This window comes from Lissotriton vulgaris, chromosome 11 (assembly GCF_964263255.1).
Source record: "Lissotriton vulgaris chromosome 11, aLisVul1.2, whole genome shotgun sequence".
NCBI lineage: Eukaryota > Metazoa > Chordata > Amphibia > Caudata > Salamandridae > Lissotriton > Lissotriton vulgaris.
Genome location: NC_141699.1, coordinates 178,103,370 through 178,122,193, shown reverse-complemented (window position 1 = coordinate 178,122,193; position 18,824 = coordinate 178,103,370). Strand labels below are relative to the sequence as shown.

Sequence of the window (18,824 nt, the reverse complement as noted above, 5' to 3'; positions counted from 1 at the left end):
TGTATTTTATTAGATATTTTGAAAAAATTTTATTACGTATTGCACTGCACTGAATGTATCACTTTTAGGGTCATTTGACCGAAATAAAGTCTATTGTTTGATTGATTGAGTAGTGATCATTATAAAACTGTTTAATAAAGTTTTAGTTTTAAAAAAATGTCTGTGAATGTTCTTTTAACAAAGTTTTTATTTGTATATTTTGCAGTAGAAACATTTTAAAATAGTGAGACATGTTTAAAAAAAAAATATCCAACATGTCTTTTGAGTATTTCTTTTAACATTTTTCAACCCACAAAACGCAGTCATAAAAACAACCACAAGAGGGACTTGCACTTCGAGTTGAAGCATATAGAATTCCAGCTAGGAGTGCTTTAAAAAATATAGTAAGTTCTCCAGGGTCATGAATTTATTGTCCTAGGAGACCTACTGTTTTTTTTTATGGTACTGGGGGGCTGCTGGACACCATGCAGCCCCCAACAACAATAAAGATGGTTGGTGGTACCCCACCAGAATCTAGGGGCACCACCAAACTTACAAAAATATAAACCAAAAAGCATCTGCAGGACATATGGAGCACTCCACCAAAGAAATAGTGAATAATAAATGAGAGCCTCCTGCTACTCATTTATCATTCACTTTTGTGTTCCTGTGCCCATCTGGGACACTCTTTCTTTATAACAATTGGGGAGGGGGGCTAGCAGTCCCCCTCCCATTGCCTTTACAGGGCTAGGGACCCCATCACCCGGAGCCATACTCTTACATTAACAAGAGCGGAGCTTCTTTTTTAAAAGAAAATTGGGGGTGGGGGGTGGGGGGGGGAGGAAGGGGCGTGCAGACCCCAGCCCCGCCACCACCCCACAGCTTTAAATATAAATAATACAGTAGAACTGCTTAGACCCGCCCCCCCCAACCAGCCCCGGGAACCGCCACCTCCCTGGCGCTTTCACCATAAGAAACCAGTAGTGCGTCAGTAGGCACGTTTGCAGAGTGGGGGGGGGGGGCGGGAGGAGGCATGGCCTCCAAAGACCTCTTGTCCAAATACACTTCCTGTTACCTTCAGTAAGTCCCACACTGCGAGATTGAGGCGGGGTCTACGTGACCCCGCCCCCCTTCTCTACCATTCTGAAATCCTGGCGCACTACTAGTTGGGGGATGAAGTCCATTTGGCTGCTGAGGGTCCTTGGGGGTGAACAACCCCTCCTGTAACGCCCAGTAAGTCCCACACAACGGGATTGCTAATAGGTCTTTGGAGGCCACGCCCCCTTTCTCCACCACTCTGTAAACGCATCGCCTGGCACACTACTAGATTGGGAATTAAGTCCTTTTGGATGCTGAGGGACCTTGGGAGCAAAGAAGCCCTCCTGGTACTGTCTGTATGTCCTACACGGCTGGATTCCCAGGAGCTGGTCAGAGGCCCATCCCCTTTCCTCACCACTCTGCAAACGCCATTACTGCTCAAAAAAACATAGAAATTCAATGAAAAAAACAAAGGTTACAGGGACATTATAGTTCGGAATTAGCATTTAAAAAAACCTTAAAAATTCACTGAAACCAACAAAGGTCACAGGGACGTTATAATTAGGCTCAGATTTCCTTGTACAAAACCAGTGAAATGCAGCAGTTATAGAAAGCTGAGCTAGCTATAACTTGTGATCCCGCGATGCACTGCTTAAGATCACACATATTACATCACTCATGACATGGGCAGTGACATCACTCATGACATCATCCATAAAATTACTAACACATCCACTGACACCCCATAGAACCTTTCATACACCCACTCCCACACAACCATTCGCAAACCCATTCAAAGACCCATACCAGTACTTAAACACCCACTCACTGATTCATAGATCTACACACACCCACTCACTCAATCACCCATACAGCTATTCATACACCCACTCACTCACTAATACAGCCACGGACATAGCCACTCATACACAAATACAGCCATTCACACACTGAGTCAGTCACCCATAGAGCTACTGACACACCTACTCCCTCAGTCAATCATAGTCACTTACTCACCCAAAGTCACAAACATGTACCCACTTACTTACTCACACAGATACAAACACATACATACTCACTCACCTATGGTCACTGATTCAAGCACACACTCACCCATACAGCCACTCTCACAGTCACTAATATACTCCATCACTCACCTATACTGCCTTTCACATACCCAGTTGCTCACCCATATACCACTGACACATCCATTCACCCACATAGCCATACACACAGTTATCCATAAAGAAGGTCAAATACCCGCTCACCAACCCACACAAATACTCAAGACACCAATACAGGTACACAGACAACCAATCAATCACCCGTACAGCCACTCACATATCCACTCACACACCCATACACCCACTTAGACACCAACTGACAGAATGATACAAACATTCACACAGTCAGTCACTCACCCATGCATTTACTGACATACCTAATCACTCACTTATACAGTTAGTCACACACCCACTGAATCATCCATAGAGGCACTCATACCAAGCTGTATTGGTGAGTCAGTGGGTGTATATCTATTTAACACTCATAAAACGTTTAAAAACATTTATAGTCACTGGATGATGCCATGAGTGATGTCACTGACCATGTCATGAGTGATGTAATATGTGAGGTCATAAGCAGTGCATTGCGCGGTGCGAGTTATAGTTAGAACAGCTTCCCCATGGACTGGTAGCAACATTGTCTGGAGGAGAAGCATTGGCATTTCGTGTACTGAGGTGTTGCAAACAGATCTATCTCTGGTGTTCCCCATTTCTGAAAGATCTTCGTGAAGACTGACTGATTCAATTCCCATTCATGGGACCATTAAGCTTCTTTGCTCAGTCTGTCTGTTTCAATATTGTCCTTCCCTGGTAGGTGGACCGCTAAGATCTCCATTTTCCTTTGAATTGCCCAATTCCACATTTCTTGTCATAATGTGGATATCAGTAGAAATTGAGTCCCACTGTGTTTGTTTATGTAGGACATGGTAATTGGGTTGTCTGTTTGCATCAGTACTGTCTTTTCCCATAGCTCTTTTTGCAAGGTTTTTACGGCTAAGACTACTGTTTTTAGTTCCAGGATGTTGATGTGTTGTACCACAACCTGATCTTTCCAGACTCCCCTTATTTTGAGAGTGTTCATGTGTGCTCCCCACTCCATCTGCAAGGTGTTTGTTGTGATGGTTACAGTGGAGTTGGTTGTGTGAAAGTTCTTCCTTGTGTTATTTTTGACCTGTTCCAACACCCCATCTCCTCCTCTATCCTTTGCGTTACAACCTCTAGATCTTCCCAACTCCCAATTGCCTCTGACCACTGAACTTGTAGTCATTGCTGAAATTGTGTCATGGGGAGTCTTATGTTGGGAATCAAAGGAATGCAGGACGCCATCACTCCTAGTAGCTTCCTGATCATCCTCACTGTCGGAGCTTGGTTCTTTTTGCATAGCTGTGTAACCTTCAACAGTACTACTGTTCTCTTCTCGTAAAGGAATATTTTCTCCTGAATTGAATTTATTCTGACCCCAAAGAACATGTTCTCTTGTTCTGGAGATGACTTCTGCAAGTGAATTGAGAATTCCAGCTGGTATAGAGTTCTTAACACTTGTTGAATATGCTCTTTACATCTTCTGTATGAGTTTGCCTTTACCAGCCAGTAGTCTAGGTATGGATAAATATGTACGCCCTGCCTTCAAAGGTATGCTGCTACCGCTGCTAAACACTTTGTGAATACCCTTAGTGCTGACTTTATTCAGTATGCTAGCACCTTGAACTGATAGAGTATCGTCTATCACAAATATTTGGAATCTTTTAGGGGTTGTGTAAATAAGTGTCCTTTATCTCCACTGTTGCTATGTAATCCCCTAACTGTAGCTGTGGTATTACCTCTTGCAGAGTTGTCATTTTGAATCTTTGCGTAGTTATAATGTTGTTCAAAAACTTTAGGTCCAAGATAGGACATAGTGTTTCGTCTACCTTTGAAATTAGGAAATATGTTGAGCAATTTCCTTTGTTAATTGCTTTCTTTGGTACTAATTCTACAGCGCCTTTTGCTAACATTTCCTCTACTTCCTTGAGTAGACGTGTTGTTTCTTCCTTGGAATGTATATTCCTCCTTTGTAGGAGGTGTCTTGTCTAATTCTATTGAATATATCCATATTGTATTATGTTTAAGATACATTTGTCTGAAGTGATCTTCCACCACTCCTGAAGGAAATATTAAATCCTGCCTCCTACTGGTGTTGGATGTAGGAATGCTTGGTGTTTTAAGTCTGCCTTTCGTTCTTTCTCCTCCCTTGCTAACACACTTGTGGAACTTGATGGAGTGTGTACTGTACTTGTTGGTAAGGTGCTCCTCCCCTTTGTGGTTGCCCTCTTCAGCGTGGACGTCTGTGAAAGGACTGTCTTTCCTGCTAGAATTGTCATCTTTGTTGCTGTTGTTGTTGGTGTGATTGATTTCCTCCCAGATATGTTGGTTGGTATGTTTGATAGGAGGTTGCCGGCTGGAAAGTCCATCTTCCTGAAGGTCTTCTTGAAGGAGTGGTTCCTCTACACATGTTACCTATGAATTGTAATGCCCCCATTGAGTTGGACGTCTCATTATCCTTTTTTTTTAAATTGATTTAGGGTGCCATCTACTGCACTTTCGAAGAGTAGCTCCAAATTAAATGGAGTATTTAAGATATTGTTTTGAACTTCTGGTTTGAAACCTGTAATACCAATCATCACTTGTCTGCTTGATGTATCGGCAGCATTTAGGGCTGATTTTAAGCAAGTGATGGTGATGGTGATATTTTTTCCATATTCTACCAGATGGGCTGCTCATTTTTGATATTGCTCTTGTAAGAATTACATTAAGTCTCTATCTATTCCCAATGTTGCTAGCGTGGCGATTGAGCAACGCATTGGAATTTGGAATGCGTCATTGGTTTGTCGCACTTATCTCTACCTTTCAGCCCACAGATCTATCTTGTTTCCCGGTGGTAACTGTGGAAGGAATTTTTTACGTGATTTTAGACCACTGGCTCCTCCTTCTCCAGTGTCAATACATAGTTCTGAGCACAGTTGTGTGGCCGTCATCTCACTGATTTGGGTTACAGATGTTTTTCCTGCTGACTCATTTCCAAGTGTATCAATGTACTCAAACATGGTAAGTCTTTGCACGTCAAAGGGGAAGGGTTTTCTGCTGTCTGCAGTTGGGTTTTAGGGAGGTGATGTTTTTGAAATAACTTTTTCAGATTCATTTTTCTTGAGAATTTATATGTCAATTCTCAAATTTGCCAAATTGATTTCAGAATCTGGGCAAGATTGTCCTTTATTCAAGATTTTTATTTGGTCTTCATTTAGAGTTATAGATAGATTGACAAGATTATCTTGATTCAATGCTTTTTTGAGTTTTGCTTCTACTTTGCTTTTCTGGGTTTTGTTTTTCCATCTTCCTCTGTTTCTTCTGGTTTTGATTTTCCTCCCCCCCTGTCTGCTCCGATAGATATTCCTTCCCCCTTCCTCTTGGTCATGTGCCCATGCGGATGAGTCCGATTTCACCTGAAAAAACCAACTTTCCCTGGTTGGAATCTTCATCTGCTGAGCTGATCTCAGAGCTATCTATGGAGGCATCCAAAGATCCCTTGGATTCTGTGGCTTTATCCATTCTGGCTCTGTTCCTTAAACCATCGTACTTGCGTGCAAAGGTGGAGATTTGTCCATGCTGGTAGGCAATTCCATCCCGGTTAAATTTTCAAACTTTCCTTTTCTCTAGGTTAACTTCATGTTTTTCTACTCTTTTTCCATTTGGTCCAATAATTTCGTAATTTCCTCATTTATTTGATGTTTTTCCAGTTCATTTTCCAATTCTTTTATTTTTTCAGTTATTCTTTCCAATTTTCTCACAGCATGGATAATTAAAGTGTGCATTCATTTAAATGAGCATTCATTGGTATTCTCCTGCCAGGCTTTTATGAGATTATCACCCAAATCATTTAAAGTAGGTAGAATTAAAATTCTCAAACCTCTGGGTATCCTTTTATATTCTATATATTTCTTTTGTATGTCACCTCCCACCACTTGTTCAGCTCACTTGTACAAGCTTGCTCCAATACCCTAATGACTGTACTCGTAGTTCTATTTTCATCCTCAGTTTGCTTTTCAAGATTACGTAATGCTATCACATTTTCATCAATTAAAAGCTCGCTTGCTCTCTGATACCTTTGTTGTCTCCGTTCTGTCATTGTATGCAAAACTCCAATTCCCAATGTTGCACTTATTTCTTATCTTTCTTTCAATTTACCCCATAATTTGTTCACATCCTTTTTTGTGAAGAAATGTTTTTCCAAGCTATGCCTTATTTAACTATTTTTGTGGCCTTAAGAAAGCGTTGAATAAAGCTGTTTCCAGTTTTCTGGCTCGCGTTGTCAGAGCCAGCTTCCAATTCCAGCTGTCAGATTTGCTCGCGCTATCAAACAGTTACCGCATACTGGACACGGGATCCGCCCCTTTCTCCGAAACGCTCAGGATTTCAGGCTACAACCCCGCTCAGACTTACCCCAGATGGCTGGCCCCATATTTGAGTTCGGTCAGAGACAAGAACTCTGACATCGACAGAGCCGTGGGAGGAAGTCTCCAGGACCCGGTAAGATTTGACTGCTTTCCAGACTCTGTTTCGCCTTCATGTTCGGGTGCACACCTCTTGCAGCGCAGCTGCTGTATAAAATTTGATTTTCACAATTCCATTCTTCTTGTGATTCAACAGAACTGAGGCAGCACTCCGGAGGTAATATTTCAAAAGAATTTTTTTTCATTTAAACAATCGTGCAACAAAGGACAGCCTACGCATTTTTAATACAAAAAATAAAGGTCTTTGACCTGTATTTAGAGAGAGACATGAAACAATTCCCTTGTAGGTATATTTATCTACTATTTCCAGAGCTATTTGAAACAATGCGACGGCTCTTTACTACTTAATACATCATTTGTAAAGAAAAGGAAATAACGCGCAACTCCCTGTAATTGAAATCACCATATATTTTATTTCAAGATGGTGAGACCGTTATTTAAACAATAGGACGGAAAACATAAAATTCAGTGTACAATATTCAAAACACCGGTCATCTTTCTTGGATGTGGAAATATATTGTACAGATGGACTTTTGGTTACAACTCTATATAGAAAAGAAACAGACAGAAATAAAGCTTTACACTTCTCAAGCTATCACCCGAGAAGCCTCAAAGAAAATCTTCCATTGGGCCAATTTTTGCGCATACGCAGAAACTGCACTTTTAAGGATGAATTTATGTTCCATGCCAATGCTTTGAGAGAAAGGTTACTATCAAGAGGATATCCAGCCAAAATATTGAAACGCGCCTTAAAAAGAGCGTGGTGGACATCGAGGGAGACCCTTTTGACGACAAGAACTAAGAACGGCCAAAACAGAATAGTGTATGTGTCTACATTCTGTCCAACCTCCAATTGGTTGAAAAGAGAAATCCAAAAAAACTGGCATTTAGTCAAAGACTTGGATGAACGTCTGGCAGAAACTCCACTTTTTGCCTTTAAAAAGGACAAGTGCGTGGCAAATCATATTGTCAGAGCCGCAATGCCTAAACACAAACCCCAATCCCTTAGGGAATCTATGAACCTTCCACCTATTACAGGGCATCACCAATGCGGGACGTGTGTATCCTGTGCTTCGACGATCGAAGGAGATCTGTTCCAACACAATGGCATTAGCTGGAGACACTCAAGATTCACGAATTGCAAAACCAAATTCATGATTTATGGAATTTTGTGTCCATGCAATAGGCTCTATATAGGAAAAACGAGCCAAGAAGTCAGACAACAAATAAATCAACATAGATCTCGGATTAACAAAACCATCCTCACTGCACCTCTGGTGCAACATTGGATTGACTATGCACATGCGGAAAATGATCTAAAATGGACAGTGATCTCCAAGGTGGAACCTGACCCAAGAGGAGGTGACCTGGAGGCAAAATTATCATCTCGAGAAGCGACTCTAATTTTGAAATACAACTCATCAGTCACAGGACTGAATGAGATGTCGGAATTATACCATCTGTAAGGACCCATTAGCTGAACTTCCCCTCTAACATTTGTTCCAACCATTACCCCATTGCACCTCCAGCAAATCATCCGAATTGAAACACATTCACATCCTGTTTTTACTGCACCTATATACATGACTGATCCCTCCAAAAGAAAACACCTCCAAGCACACGGACTGCTATGCATTTTACAAAGTACACTTCAACCTTTAAGCCTGACCACACCGACAGTACAAAGTATCGACTTCATATTATGAGTATGACAACCCGTGAGCAATTAAATATGAGTTTGACTGTCCCAAAAGAATATATCCCCAAGGACATTGACTGCCTGACAAGTCGCCTTTAAAATAAGGTACTAACGAATATGTGATCGACCGTCAAAATAGGAGTTTGACATAACGTGAGGAACTACTTTTCCCGAATCTACGCGGGCAACAACCACGTCACATTTCAAAGGACCGATACTGACGAGCTCCGACAAGCGACGGTTGATCGGAAGACGCCGCGCTACGGAGAGGAGACCAGTGTTTGACTAAAGGAATGTTCGAGCATATGCAGAACTCGACACAGAGCCCATCCACTATGAGAGTATTCGGCATGTAAAAATTGTAAAAATTGTACACACCGCGTTTGAGCACGGTTAATGACAGGCTTCCCCCTCCGTTTTTTCCAATGCCGGAACCGGGTGGGAATGCACAACTAACAAGTAATGACTGGCATGTTTAGAAAAAGAGACTTAGACCTCCGAAGAAAGGTAAAGGCCTGATTGAGTAATCAAACCTGTTTTTCTTCACGCAAAAAACCAAGCCTTGCTTTTCCGAATCGGAAACTATAATGCAGTTTCTTTGGTTTTAACAGCAGCCTACCGGTGCAACATTATTTAGGATATCGTCATCTGTAATGTGTGGGACGTTGGACTTAGAAGCTTACCCATTCTCCTTAAGATATTGAAGAAGATAAGGTAATCATTTGAGCCAGTGCTGGTCTTTTTGAAGTTGAAGGTTGACCCTAGGAGGTTTGATAGTAAGGATTGTCACTTTTTATGTTTCCACAGGATTTAATCCCCCAAGGTCCTGAGGAGAACCCCCGTTATTAAGGGGCTTCGAAACGCGTCGACCCTTTCTTGTTGTTCAGGCCAATCAAATGAGAATATTGTTTGTGATTTTCTATAGATTGTTGAAAAATGCTGATGGCCTGTGATTCCGACTGAAACGTGATTTTCAAAAAAATTGTTGAAAAAATTCTATTAATACCCCACCCCATAAACCAATAATAGATTCCTTGACTCTAGGTGAGGGTATTAAAAGTTTCTGTTCCTTTTTCTTCCCTTTTCTCTAAAATCTTATCTCACTTGTATGTCTGATGTAGTGTGGAAGGAGTTTGATTTTTTGATTTTTTGATTGCTTCACGGAATGTATTCTGGATGATTGAAGAGTTCGTGTGATTGAGCCCTTGCACTTAGGTACCATTCATTTGTTATGCCTATATTCTTTGATTCTCTTCACTCTATCAAAAGAAAGAATTTTTAATTCCTGTTCCCTCTCTTTGTTTATATGAATATTGACAATTCTGTCTAAAAAATAAAAAATAATACTTTTCTATCACAAAAAAACAAAAATTAAATTGATTAAATCCGACATTTGTTTGTCCTTTGTATGTGGCAATAGTTTAAGGTTGTTGCTCATCTAAAACAGGTGGATTCATTGAGCAGTACTGGCACTCTGTTTTGTTTATAGTTATTTAAACACGGCATGTTTTAAGGAATAGGTTGCTCCAGGGGATAGAGAGCGTGCAAAAGGATAAAAGTCTACGCATTTCAGCGAGTTGCCTTCCATAGGACCATAGAGTCCTGATGTCTAGCTCGTCCTTTTAAAATGTTTGTGACCATAGTCCATCAACAATGTTTACTGTTCAGGTCATAACTAGACCTCAGATTTTGCTTCCCCTACTAAGCAATTAATCCGCAATGTGTGTATATGTGTGTATATATATATATATATATATATATATATATATATATATATATATATATATATATATATATATATATATATATATATATATATATATATATATATATATATATATATATATATATATATATATATTAGCAGCCCGACCCGACGTTGTCCGGGAGCAAAAGGCTGCTTCAGGGCCCCCGCCCGCCCCGCAGAAGAGTTGCCTGTGCAAGTCCTGGCCCCGTTCAACTGATTTGGCCCACTTGTGTTATTTTTTTAATTCGTATGTATTGTTTTCCGCGATTTATGTTGTCCGCAAGATGTGAGGAAAGTGTTGTGTCACCTGTTTAATGTTTTTTTTTTTCTTTCGAAGGCTCTTTCCGTGTGTTCGTTTTTGTATCCCTTCAAAGAAGTTTCCCTTTCGTTTTGTCAATTGTGTGGTGAAGTCCTGGCAGTGCTCGAGTGATTATGGGCAGTTGTGTTATTTTCGTTATTCGTATGTCTTATTGTAAACGTTTTATCTTATCCGCAAGATGCGAGGAAAGTCTTGTGAATGCGCAGTCCATTGCGTTTCTCTTTTAAGAAATGTCGGCTTTTTTTGTTCGTGTTTACCGCCCTGTGACGTCGTTGGTCAATGGCTAATGGGTTAAAGACTTTTTTTTTGGTAAGCCGAAGTCGTGTGTGTGTTTTCTTTAGTGCATTGTGATTGGTGTAGTATGCTGTTAATCCTGCCCCCTGTGTGGCGTCATTTGACACTCCTCGTCGATGGAAGGCCCGCCCGTTTTTTAATGCGAAGGCGTCAATGTTGTCTGGGTAACTGCAACGAATGTGTGTATATTTCTTATAGCGCGCACCTCTGCTGTTTTTGTATATTGGTGTTACCGCGCTGTATGTGTGAATTTAAATTCATTGAAAGCGCATTTCCGCTGTTTGTGTTGGGATTTGCAAATATTTGTTAGAAATTCATTCAAAGCGCATTTCCGCTCTATGTCTGCATATTGTGCGTTCTAAATTCAGTGAAAGCGCATTTCCGCTCTATGTGTGCATATGTAAGTGTGTTGTGAAGTCGCTTGGCCTATGTTTGTTATTTGCACTTGGCACGGCCCTGTAAACGCCCACTTTTGTTGTTTGAGACGCCCACGGCCACGCCCCCAAGGGACTACTTTACCACTTTTGGCGTTTTGCTTTTTTAATGTATATGGTGTACATATCTATAGCCTATGTCCTTCTGCCACATCTCCCCTTTCAAATGGTGTATTGGTGTAGTGATTGGTGCATTACTTTTGTAGTTTACCTGGCTCAAAGGTTTGTGTTCTCTCTTTATAATAGTAGTATAGATTCCCTAAGATCAAGCACTTCATGAATCCCAATGCATACCGCCGCAGTGGACTTTGTACATTGATTTATAGCATAAGCCAACTTAATAGATTTACCAAAGTGCCAGTAAATGGTAGATAATTTCCTAAATTAATTTTCGTATCAGACTTCATTCAAGTACACATTTCCTGCCTTAGTGGGATTCCATGACTGAGTTACTTAAGTCAATAATCCAGCAGTTATGCTGTAAAAAGGAAAAGGTTAAACCAACTTAAAATACTTTAAAAACCCGGAGGCATCAACTTACCTATTATCTCAGGCGTTCAACATTATCACAGATATACGTGCAATTCTTCATCAGCTATTCATAGCTAGAATATACCTTAACTCAAGTTGCATAAGCTTTCTTTCTCTATCTCCTCCTAAAATGTATATAGGGAGTACTACACTGCCGGTAATTAAAAGAATCCTACAGCACATAGGAGCCATAAAAAATAATTACATAAGCTATCACGTACCCAGATATTTCTGAATATTTCACAATGGAGATGAAGCCACCATGAAATATATTGCAGTGGACCAAGTCCCTAGAAAGCCAGAAGGACATGGACTTCATACTATGTGTAAGGATTTTACAAGTGTAAAAGAGTTGATTTAGCATGGATTGCATTCAGTGAAATTTGAGTTTGTCGTTCTGGCAGAAGCACCATTGTGTGATTCATTATATATTGCTTTATGAATGGAATTGATTCTTGGCACTCATTTGCTTACCTCACAGAGAGAGTGAAATCTCCAGGGTTGCTTTTACTGAGTCGTGCCAAGAAGCTTCCGTCAACCCCTCTGGTGAGGAGCAGATTTTCTGCCTCCACTCCGGTGATGTTCGGGTGAAACCACCTAATGCAGACCAATGGAAAAAAAATACATTAAATAGAATACAATATAAAATACAGAAACAAGAGGTACAAGGGGACTAATTTTCAAACTTGAAAAAACAACTTGAAAATGGTTCAAAGTACAGAATGCTGATTTCATGTATTTTTTTTAAGAATATTTAAATAATGAGGACATGGTCCAACTTCAACCCTATTGGTCACTTAAATGGGAATTAAAAGGTGTGAAATGGAACAATCCCTCATGTAATCTTGAGACAGAATATGTTTACTTTAGTCCTTCGTAAAGTGGTAAGTGGATGATAAACATTGCATCCATATGTTTGGCTATGCAAATAAGCATAAAGGAGAATTATACTATGTGATACCAAGTTGTCAATGAATTTTGCAAATCATATATGCTGACCCTACACACAGATTCCTTTGCTGGAGCATGAATGTCCAGCATGGCATCCCTTAACCTGAATGTGGCATGGCTTCAGCTTTTTCCAGTAAATTAGCAGACACATTCAGATTATTTTAAATTATGCTCTAATATAATCCAGTTCAAACTAACCAAACATTTGCTTGGAGGCAAGATGGCATCTGGATAGCAGCTACCTGATCCAGCTCAGCCGGTCTGACCCCTAAACTGATTTAAAAAAGATATTTTATGCTATCGCGACCATGTTCAGAAAGCTCAATGTACCTGCTAAATTCCACGCAGCATGGACCGACTGGGCTGCTTAAGGATTACAGTGATTTCTGTGCAGAGCACAAACTGGAATGGACGCCGGGCTGCAACGAGGCGTCCGGCCAGAACTTCAGTAACGGACAACCGCTCGGCTCCATCATCTTCGTCCAGCATTGCCCTGCGGCGGCGTTCAACGATGTGCTGCCTAAAGGAAATTCTATTGGCTCTCTACAATCTCCTGACTGCTCCGATAGGCATGGACAGAGGCGTTAATCATCACAGCAGGTCCCAGAACAGAAGCCGGGGCGATGGATACTTTGTCTCCAGGATTCAGGAGGCAATTAAGAAAGGAGGGCGAGGGGCTAAAGGAATGAAAGCTAAAAATAATAATCGGACAGCCCCAGCAATAACCGAAGCTATACAGCAAAATCACTTAGCAACATCAGAAATTCCTCAGAGACGTCCGGAAACACGGGTGGAACAGAGAGCAAGCAGTAAGAGAGAACTACGTGGACAAGGTTGAGCAGGCGATTAAACAAGGAAAAAGACTACAATTAAAAAAGGCCAAGCTCAAGACACATTTCTCAGCCCCTAACTTCCAATATTTTTGGCCCGATGGAGGGAAAAACACATAACGCCGAATTAGCTGAGGGGGCCGTACCAGGTGGACAGATCGTCTCAACCGTTACTGGCGTACCCCCGCAGACGCTGGAGAGGTGCCTCGGGTCTCTGTAGCTTCTTTGTCGGTGGTCCCAGGAACCTTAGTCCCAGTAACGCCTGCACCGCTTGGAATTCCAGGTACAGTCGTAGATTCAGGTTCAGATGTAAGAAGCGGTCAAGCAGAGAATGACCCCCGGCAGATCTTCCAAACCTTGATTTCAGAGGATCTGAAATCGAAACTACTGCTAAAGAGATTGCAAATATTAATGCCATTGTAGAACGGGAATCCCAGCAAATATAGTAAATCATCGGCTAAAAACACCGGACAACATGGAAAAACTCTACTCTGTAACAGAGGATTCGGAAATGTACGAGACTGATGTACCTACATCTATTGATGGAGGGAGACATGACTGGGACAGCAGCACAGACTCAGAGGCTTCATGGAAAACTGCTGCACAAAAGAAGTCGTCTTTGAAGAAAAAAAGGCATAGCAGTCGTAAGAGTGGGGGGACCACGGATCAAGGAAGCAATGGTGAGCACAGGTGGGACTTCTCATCCTCGCAGCTAGTGACTCCATCAGACTGCATGGTGTGTTCAGGTGGTAACCCTTTAGCTATGGGAGACTTGGGAAGTGGAAACTCTGGAAACTCCAGAAGTAAGGAAGAACCTACCCTCACAGAAGTTTTACACTCAATTAAGAGCTTTCAAGAAGAGGCTAAGCTGGATGATTCGAAAATCTCGACAAGCTACACAAAAACTACAGTGAGCCATACGGAAAGTGGGTCAAACATGCGCTGAAATTGCTGATAGACTGTCGTCAGTCGAAGTGCGTACCGAGAATCTTGAAAAAGATGTCTCCTACTTGAGAACACAGGGAGATGAGCACGAGAGCATAGTCAAGGACTTAATATTGAAAATAAGGAACAGGAGATAGATTACGACGCAACAACCTTCACATCCTTGGGGTTCCGGAAGGGAGTGACCCTAGGGCTTATATGATCATGCTCCTCAAAGGAGCATTCCCTGAGCTGCACTCCTGGAACTAGGGTAAGGAGATACAGCATGCTCATCACTTCCCACTAACACCAGCCAAACACCCCACATCCTCAGTACAATACCCTTGTGCTATGCTATTATATTTTGGAAATGTTTCTTCTACACCAGACACTCTAAGACTTAGCAAGATCAACAAGCAAGAGGTAATTCAATGGCGTTACCTTCTTCACTAGACCTGACTTTGCCCATGCCACGGCCGAGCGCAAATGGAGGTTGAGGCAACTATTTGTCCCCCTACAACAACTCGGGGCAACATTTTATTTACAGAATCCAGCTCACCTAAAATATATTTACAAGGGTGCCACGCGCAGCTGTACTAAGGAAATCCAGGCCCAGTCTTATCTGCAAGAGATCACAGAGTCAAGAAGAGACAGAACCAAGGACTAAAAATTCAAGACTAAAAGCTTAATGTTTCAAGAGTGGGGACTTTTTAGCAAGATCACATAGGTATAAAATGATTATTGCACAGTTCAAGCGGACTGCTTAGGGAGGGGGTTGGACTGGGGGGTGGGGGGGGCACGGGGTTCTGATTGCTCAGTTGTCCTCATCCTGGCTCTCATAGAGCCAGGCAGCCTCAGTGGTAGCTGGCGGGTGGTGGGTGGGATACGAGGGGGGTGGGGAAGGGGTAGGGTGGGGGAAGGGTTCGGAACCAAGAGGGATGACTCATATTCTTTTTTCTTATTGGGTTTGTGGTCATTTGCATTTGAGTAATTCTGCTATCTATAATGAGTAAATTATGTATAGCAACAATCAACGTTTGTGGCCTTAATGACCCCAAGAAACAATGAGACGCTGCTGCATCACTTCGGCTACTTAAAGCAGATATTTTATGCATGCAGGAAACGCATATCGAAAGAACTCAGATTCATCTTTTAGACTCATGTGGCTATATAGTGGTAGGGGCCACAACACAAAATGCCAGGACACAAGGCATAGCAATATTATCTTAGAACAATTGGAACGTGTTTACGATCCTGTCGCGGGTGCACAGCTTCAAATTAATTGTTAATGTTAGTTTTCAAATATTAATTTGCTTAATAAGACATAGTACTCCGAAGTTTTCCGTATTACTTCATTTATTCTTCAGTTTTTACATCGCACGTGTGAAAAATAAGTCTTTGATCAGCTTCTTGTGCCTCAGATATGCTAATCCAAGCTTTTTTTCTGGGCATGAATTTACAAAAGACAAACTTCTTCTTCAACAGTGAATCATCTGTTACCCAATGCATTTCGAGCTTATACAAACTCTTCTTCAGGGGTTTCACTATAAATGGAGAAACATATATCAGTGATTTGCTTCGCTCAAACCTTACGAATATGCACAATGTACTCAAAAAACATATCATCACATCATTTTTACTTTATGTTGTCTGTTGCACCTAATCAGAAACAGCGTCTTCCCTCTACAATCATAACTTCCAAGTTACCTGGACAGTGTCCTAAGAGTCCCTTGATTTTAATCTATCATTTAGCTACCCGTGCTCAGCAGTATCGATATTCAAACTACCTAGTATATCAACCCACCCGATTTTTTTATAATAAAAAACCCGAAACTTCCACAGTTATTCTTCTTTTAACATACCTCAATCAACGTTTAATGTGGACGCTCTGGCGCTTTTCTTAACTGCGGTTATTTGCCTTGTTGTTCCCGCTCAGTTTTTAAACATCGAAGAATAACCCCTCCTTTTTGTAGGAACCAATCATGCACCTCCAACCATTAGCATCCCCGCCTGCTGACTACACATTCCATAATGCACTGTTTTCAATCTTCTTCGACTGCATAACTAACCCAGTCCCTTATTGCATGAACACATTTAGCAATTCAATGCGGCTTACTACACTGAACATTTACACGATTGCCCCGCCCTCCCTCCCAATGGTTTTTTACATGCTGTTACAAGCTGTTCTTGGTGCTTGATATATAACGGTTCACGTGAAACATAGATACACTTATTCGCAGTGCTTCTTGTACAAAGTCAAAGATTCAATATGAAGTCACTCATTGATGACCAAGTTCCTCCTGAACGCGAAGATTTGCAACACACGTGCGTGGCGATGTTGATACTAAACTGTTTTCCGATGTTTTTCTGGGTGCAACAAGTGTTTTAGGGCAGAAACCAATTGAGATCATCAAAAAAGAGAGAGTTCCTTTGCACACCCTTGTAATCCATATTATTTGTCCGTCATCGTATTAGTCACTGCTGCGCGTGCAGCCCGAGTGCGTGTTCCAGCGTCTCCTGGCCTTTTTTATGGGAGTCGGGATAGGACAGGGACTAATACAGGCATTCAAGATGCTATATTTTCAGCCTACTGCAAAATAATTTTTAAATGGTGCACTTACTGATACTTTCAAAATAACTAGAGGTACCGGCAGGGATACCTGAGTTTGCCTCTCTTGTTTGCACTATATATAGATCCCTTCTTACGATACCTGGAAACCAATTGAAATATTAGCCCCATTATCTCCCATGGTTGGGAAACAAAGGTATTGGCCTATGCCAAAAATATTGATCTGGTAACTTCTAATCCTGGAACATCTATGGCTGAGGTTGAAGCAGAGGTGGCAAGATTTGGATTTATATCAGGATGCTCCCTTAATACCTCTAAAACCCAAATCATCTGTAAGAATGTTAGTATGGGCAACAACACTAGACAGGTAGAAAAGGCTACGTATCTGGGAGTAGTCATTATGGCTAGTGTAGAAAAGATCGTGGATTGTAATATTGATCCCTTGATAGATAAAGTTAAACCCGAATTAGCTCGACTACATCATTTACATTTATCGATAATAGGTAGGTGTAATATAATTAAAATGCTTTTTTTCCTAAATTTCTATACTTTATAAGAGCTATCCCGCTAGAATTTAGCATTACATGCTTGAAAAGTATTGAAGATTTGTTTTCTCGATTTATCTGGGGTTGTGAAAAACCCAGAAGAGCATATAAATATCTCTCTCTACCAAAGGAAAGGGGTAGGTGACTCTACCAAATAGAAGATTTTATTATTGGGGAACGACTCTTTTGTATAACCTTCCTCTTATTTCCAATAAGCCAATAGATAACCCACTGGAAGGTATACCTACACCTATTTAACTTATAATGGGCAAAGATGCATGGGGCTGGATTTGGAGGTTTCTGAATGATTCCCACTATAAGAAAGTACGATTCAAGACGTTGGTTGCTGGTTTCAGAATTATGAAACAGGCTCGTAAACTGCGAGGACTGGATCGGCTGAACTATTATACACCGATTTATAACAACCTTAAAATGCCTGAAATCTTTAAAGATTTAATAATTAAAAAATGGCAAGACAAAGGCCTGTCTAAACTTGGTGATTTTTATTCTTATCTGATATTGTTTCTTTTGAAAATCTTAAAGAATAACATGAATTGGATTGGAGGGACCTCTATAAGTATCTGCAAGTACGTGATTTTCCAAGTAAAAAATGTGGCCGCCCATCAGGATTTATGAATAACCCTATTAAAGATAACTTGAGAAAGAACCAACCATCTATTGGCGCCTTGTATAACTTCTTTAACTCACTAATGCCGGATTATATGGAAACGCAGGCCAGTAAATGGAAAGAGGAAATCAGTATTTCTGAACACGTATTTTTCCATTCAACTGAGCAAGCACAAAATTTGCTAATTCCAGGGCGGCTCCAAGCTCAGTATTATAAATCTTGTTTTTCACTTTACTACACCCCGAAAAAGACTGCTAAATGGGGGCAGAGAGAGGGGCTGTATGCCCACGGTGCTCTTTGTATCAGGCGGATCTCAATCATATGTTTGCCTCCTGCGATACTTGAAATATCCTAAAACAAGAGAATGCAAATTTCTTAAAGAAGGGGATAGAGAGGGATGTTTCTCTTTCACCTTCCCTGATTTGTCTCAGAGTGGACCAGGAACTCCAAGGGAAGCTGGGAGAACAATTGGTTTTCATAGGCATGGTGGTATATCGACCTTGCCTAGCCTCAGCTTGGTTAGACCCATCCACCCCCCCGGATATCACCAATGGCTAGCACGATTTGTGGCGAATTACAACTTTGAAAAAGCCATCTATGAAAAAAGATGATTACGGTCCCGCTCCAAAGGCCTAAAAATATGGAACCCACTGACTAGATGGCTTGAGGTAGAGTAGGGCCTAAATTGAACTCCAATCCTTCGCTTTAGATATATACTGCTTATT

At 41.1% G+C, this 18,824-nt stretch overlaps 1 protein-coding gene across 2 annotated transcripts in view; it reads right to left on the bottom strand.

The window, feature by feature from the left end:
• Window positions 1-18,824, bottom strand: part of PTPN11 (protein tyrosine phosphatase non-receptor type 11) — a 582,335-nt gene that overhangs the window by 501,257 nt on the left and 62,254 nt on the right. For both annotated transcript variants that reach the window (XM_086943082.1, XM_086943081.1), the window contains exon 2: window positions 12,127-12,249. In XM_086943082.1, coding sequence (XP_086799208.1) covers window positions 12,127-12,249 — 123 coding nt within the window. The remainder of the gene's footprint in view (window positions 1-12,126; window positions 12,250-18,824) is intronic.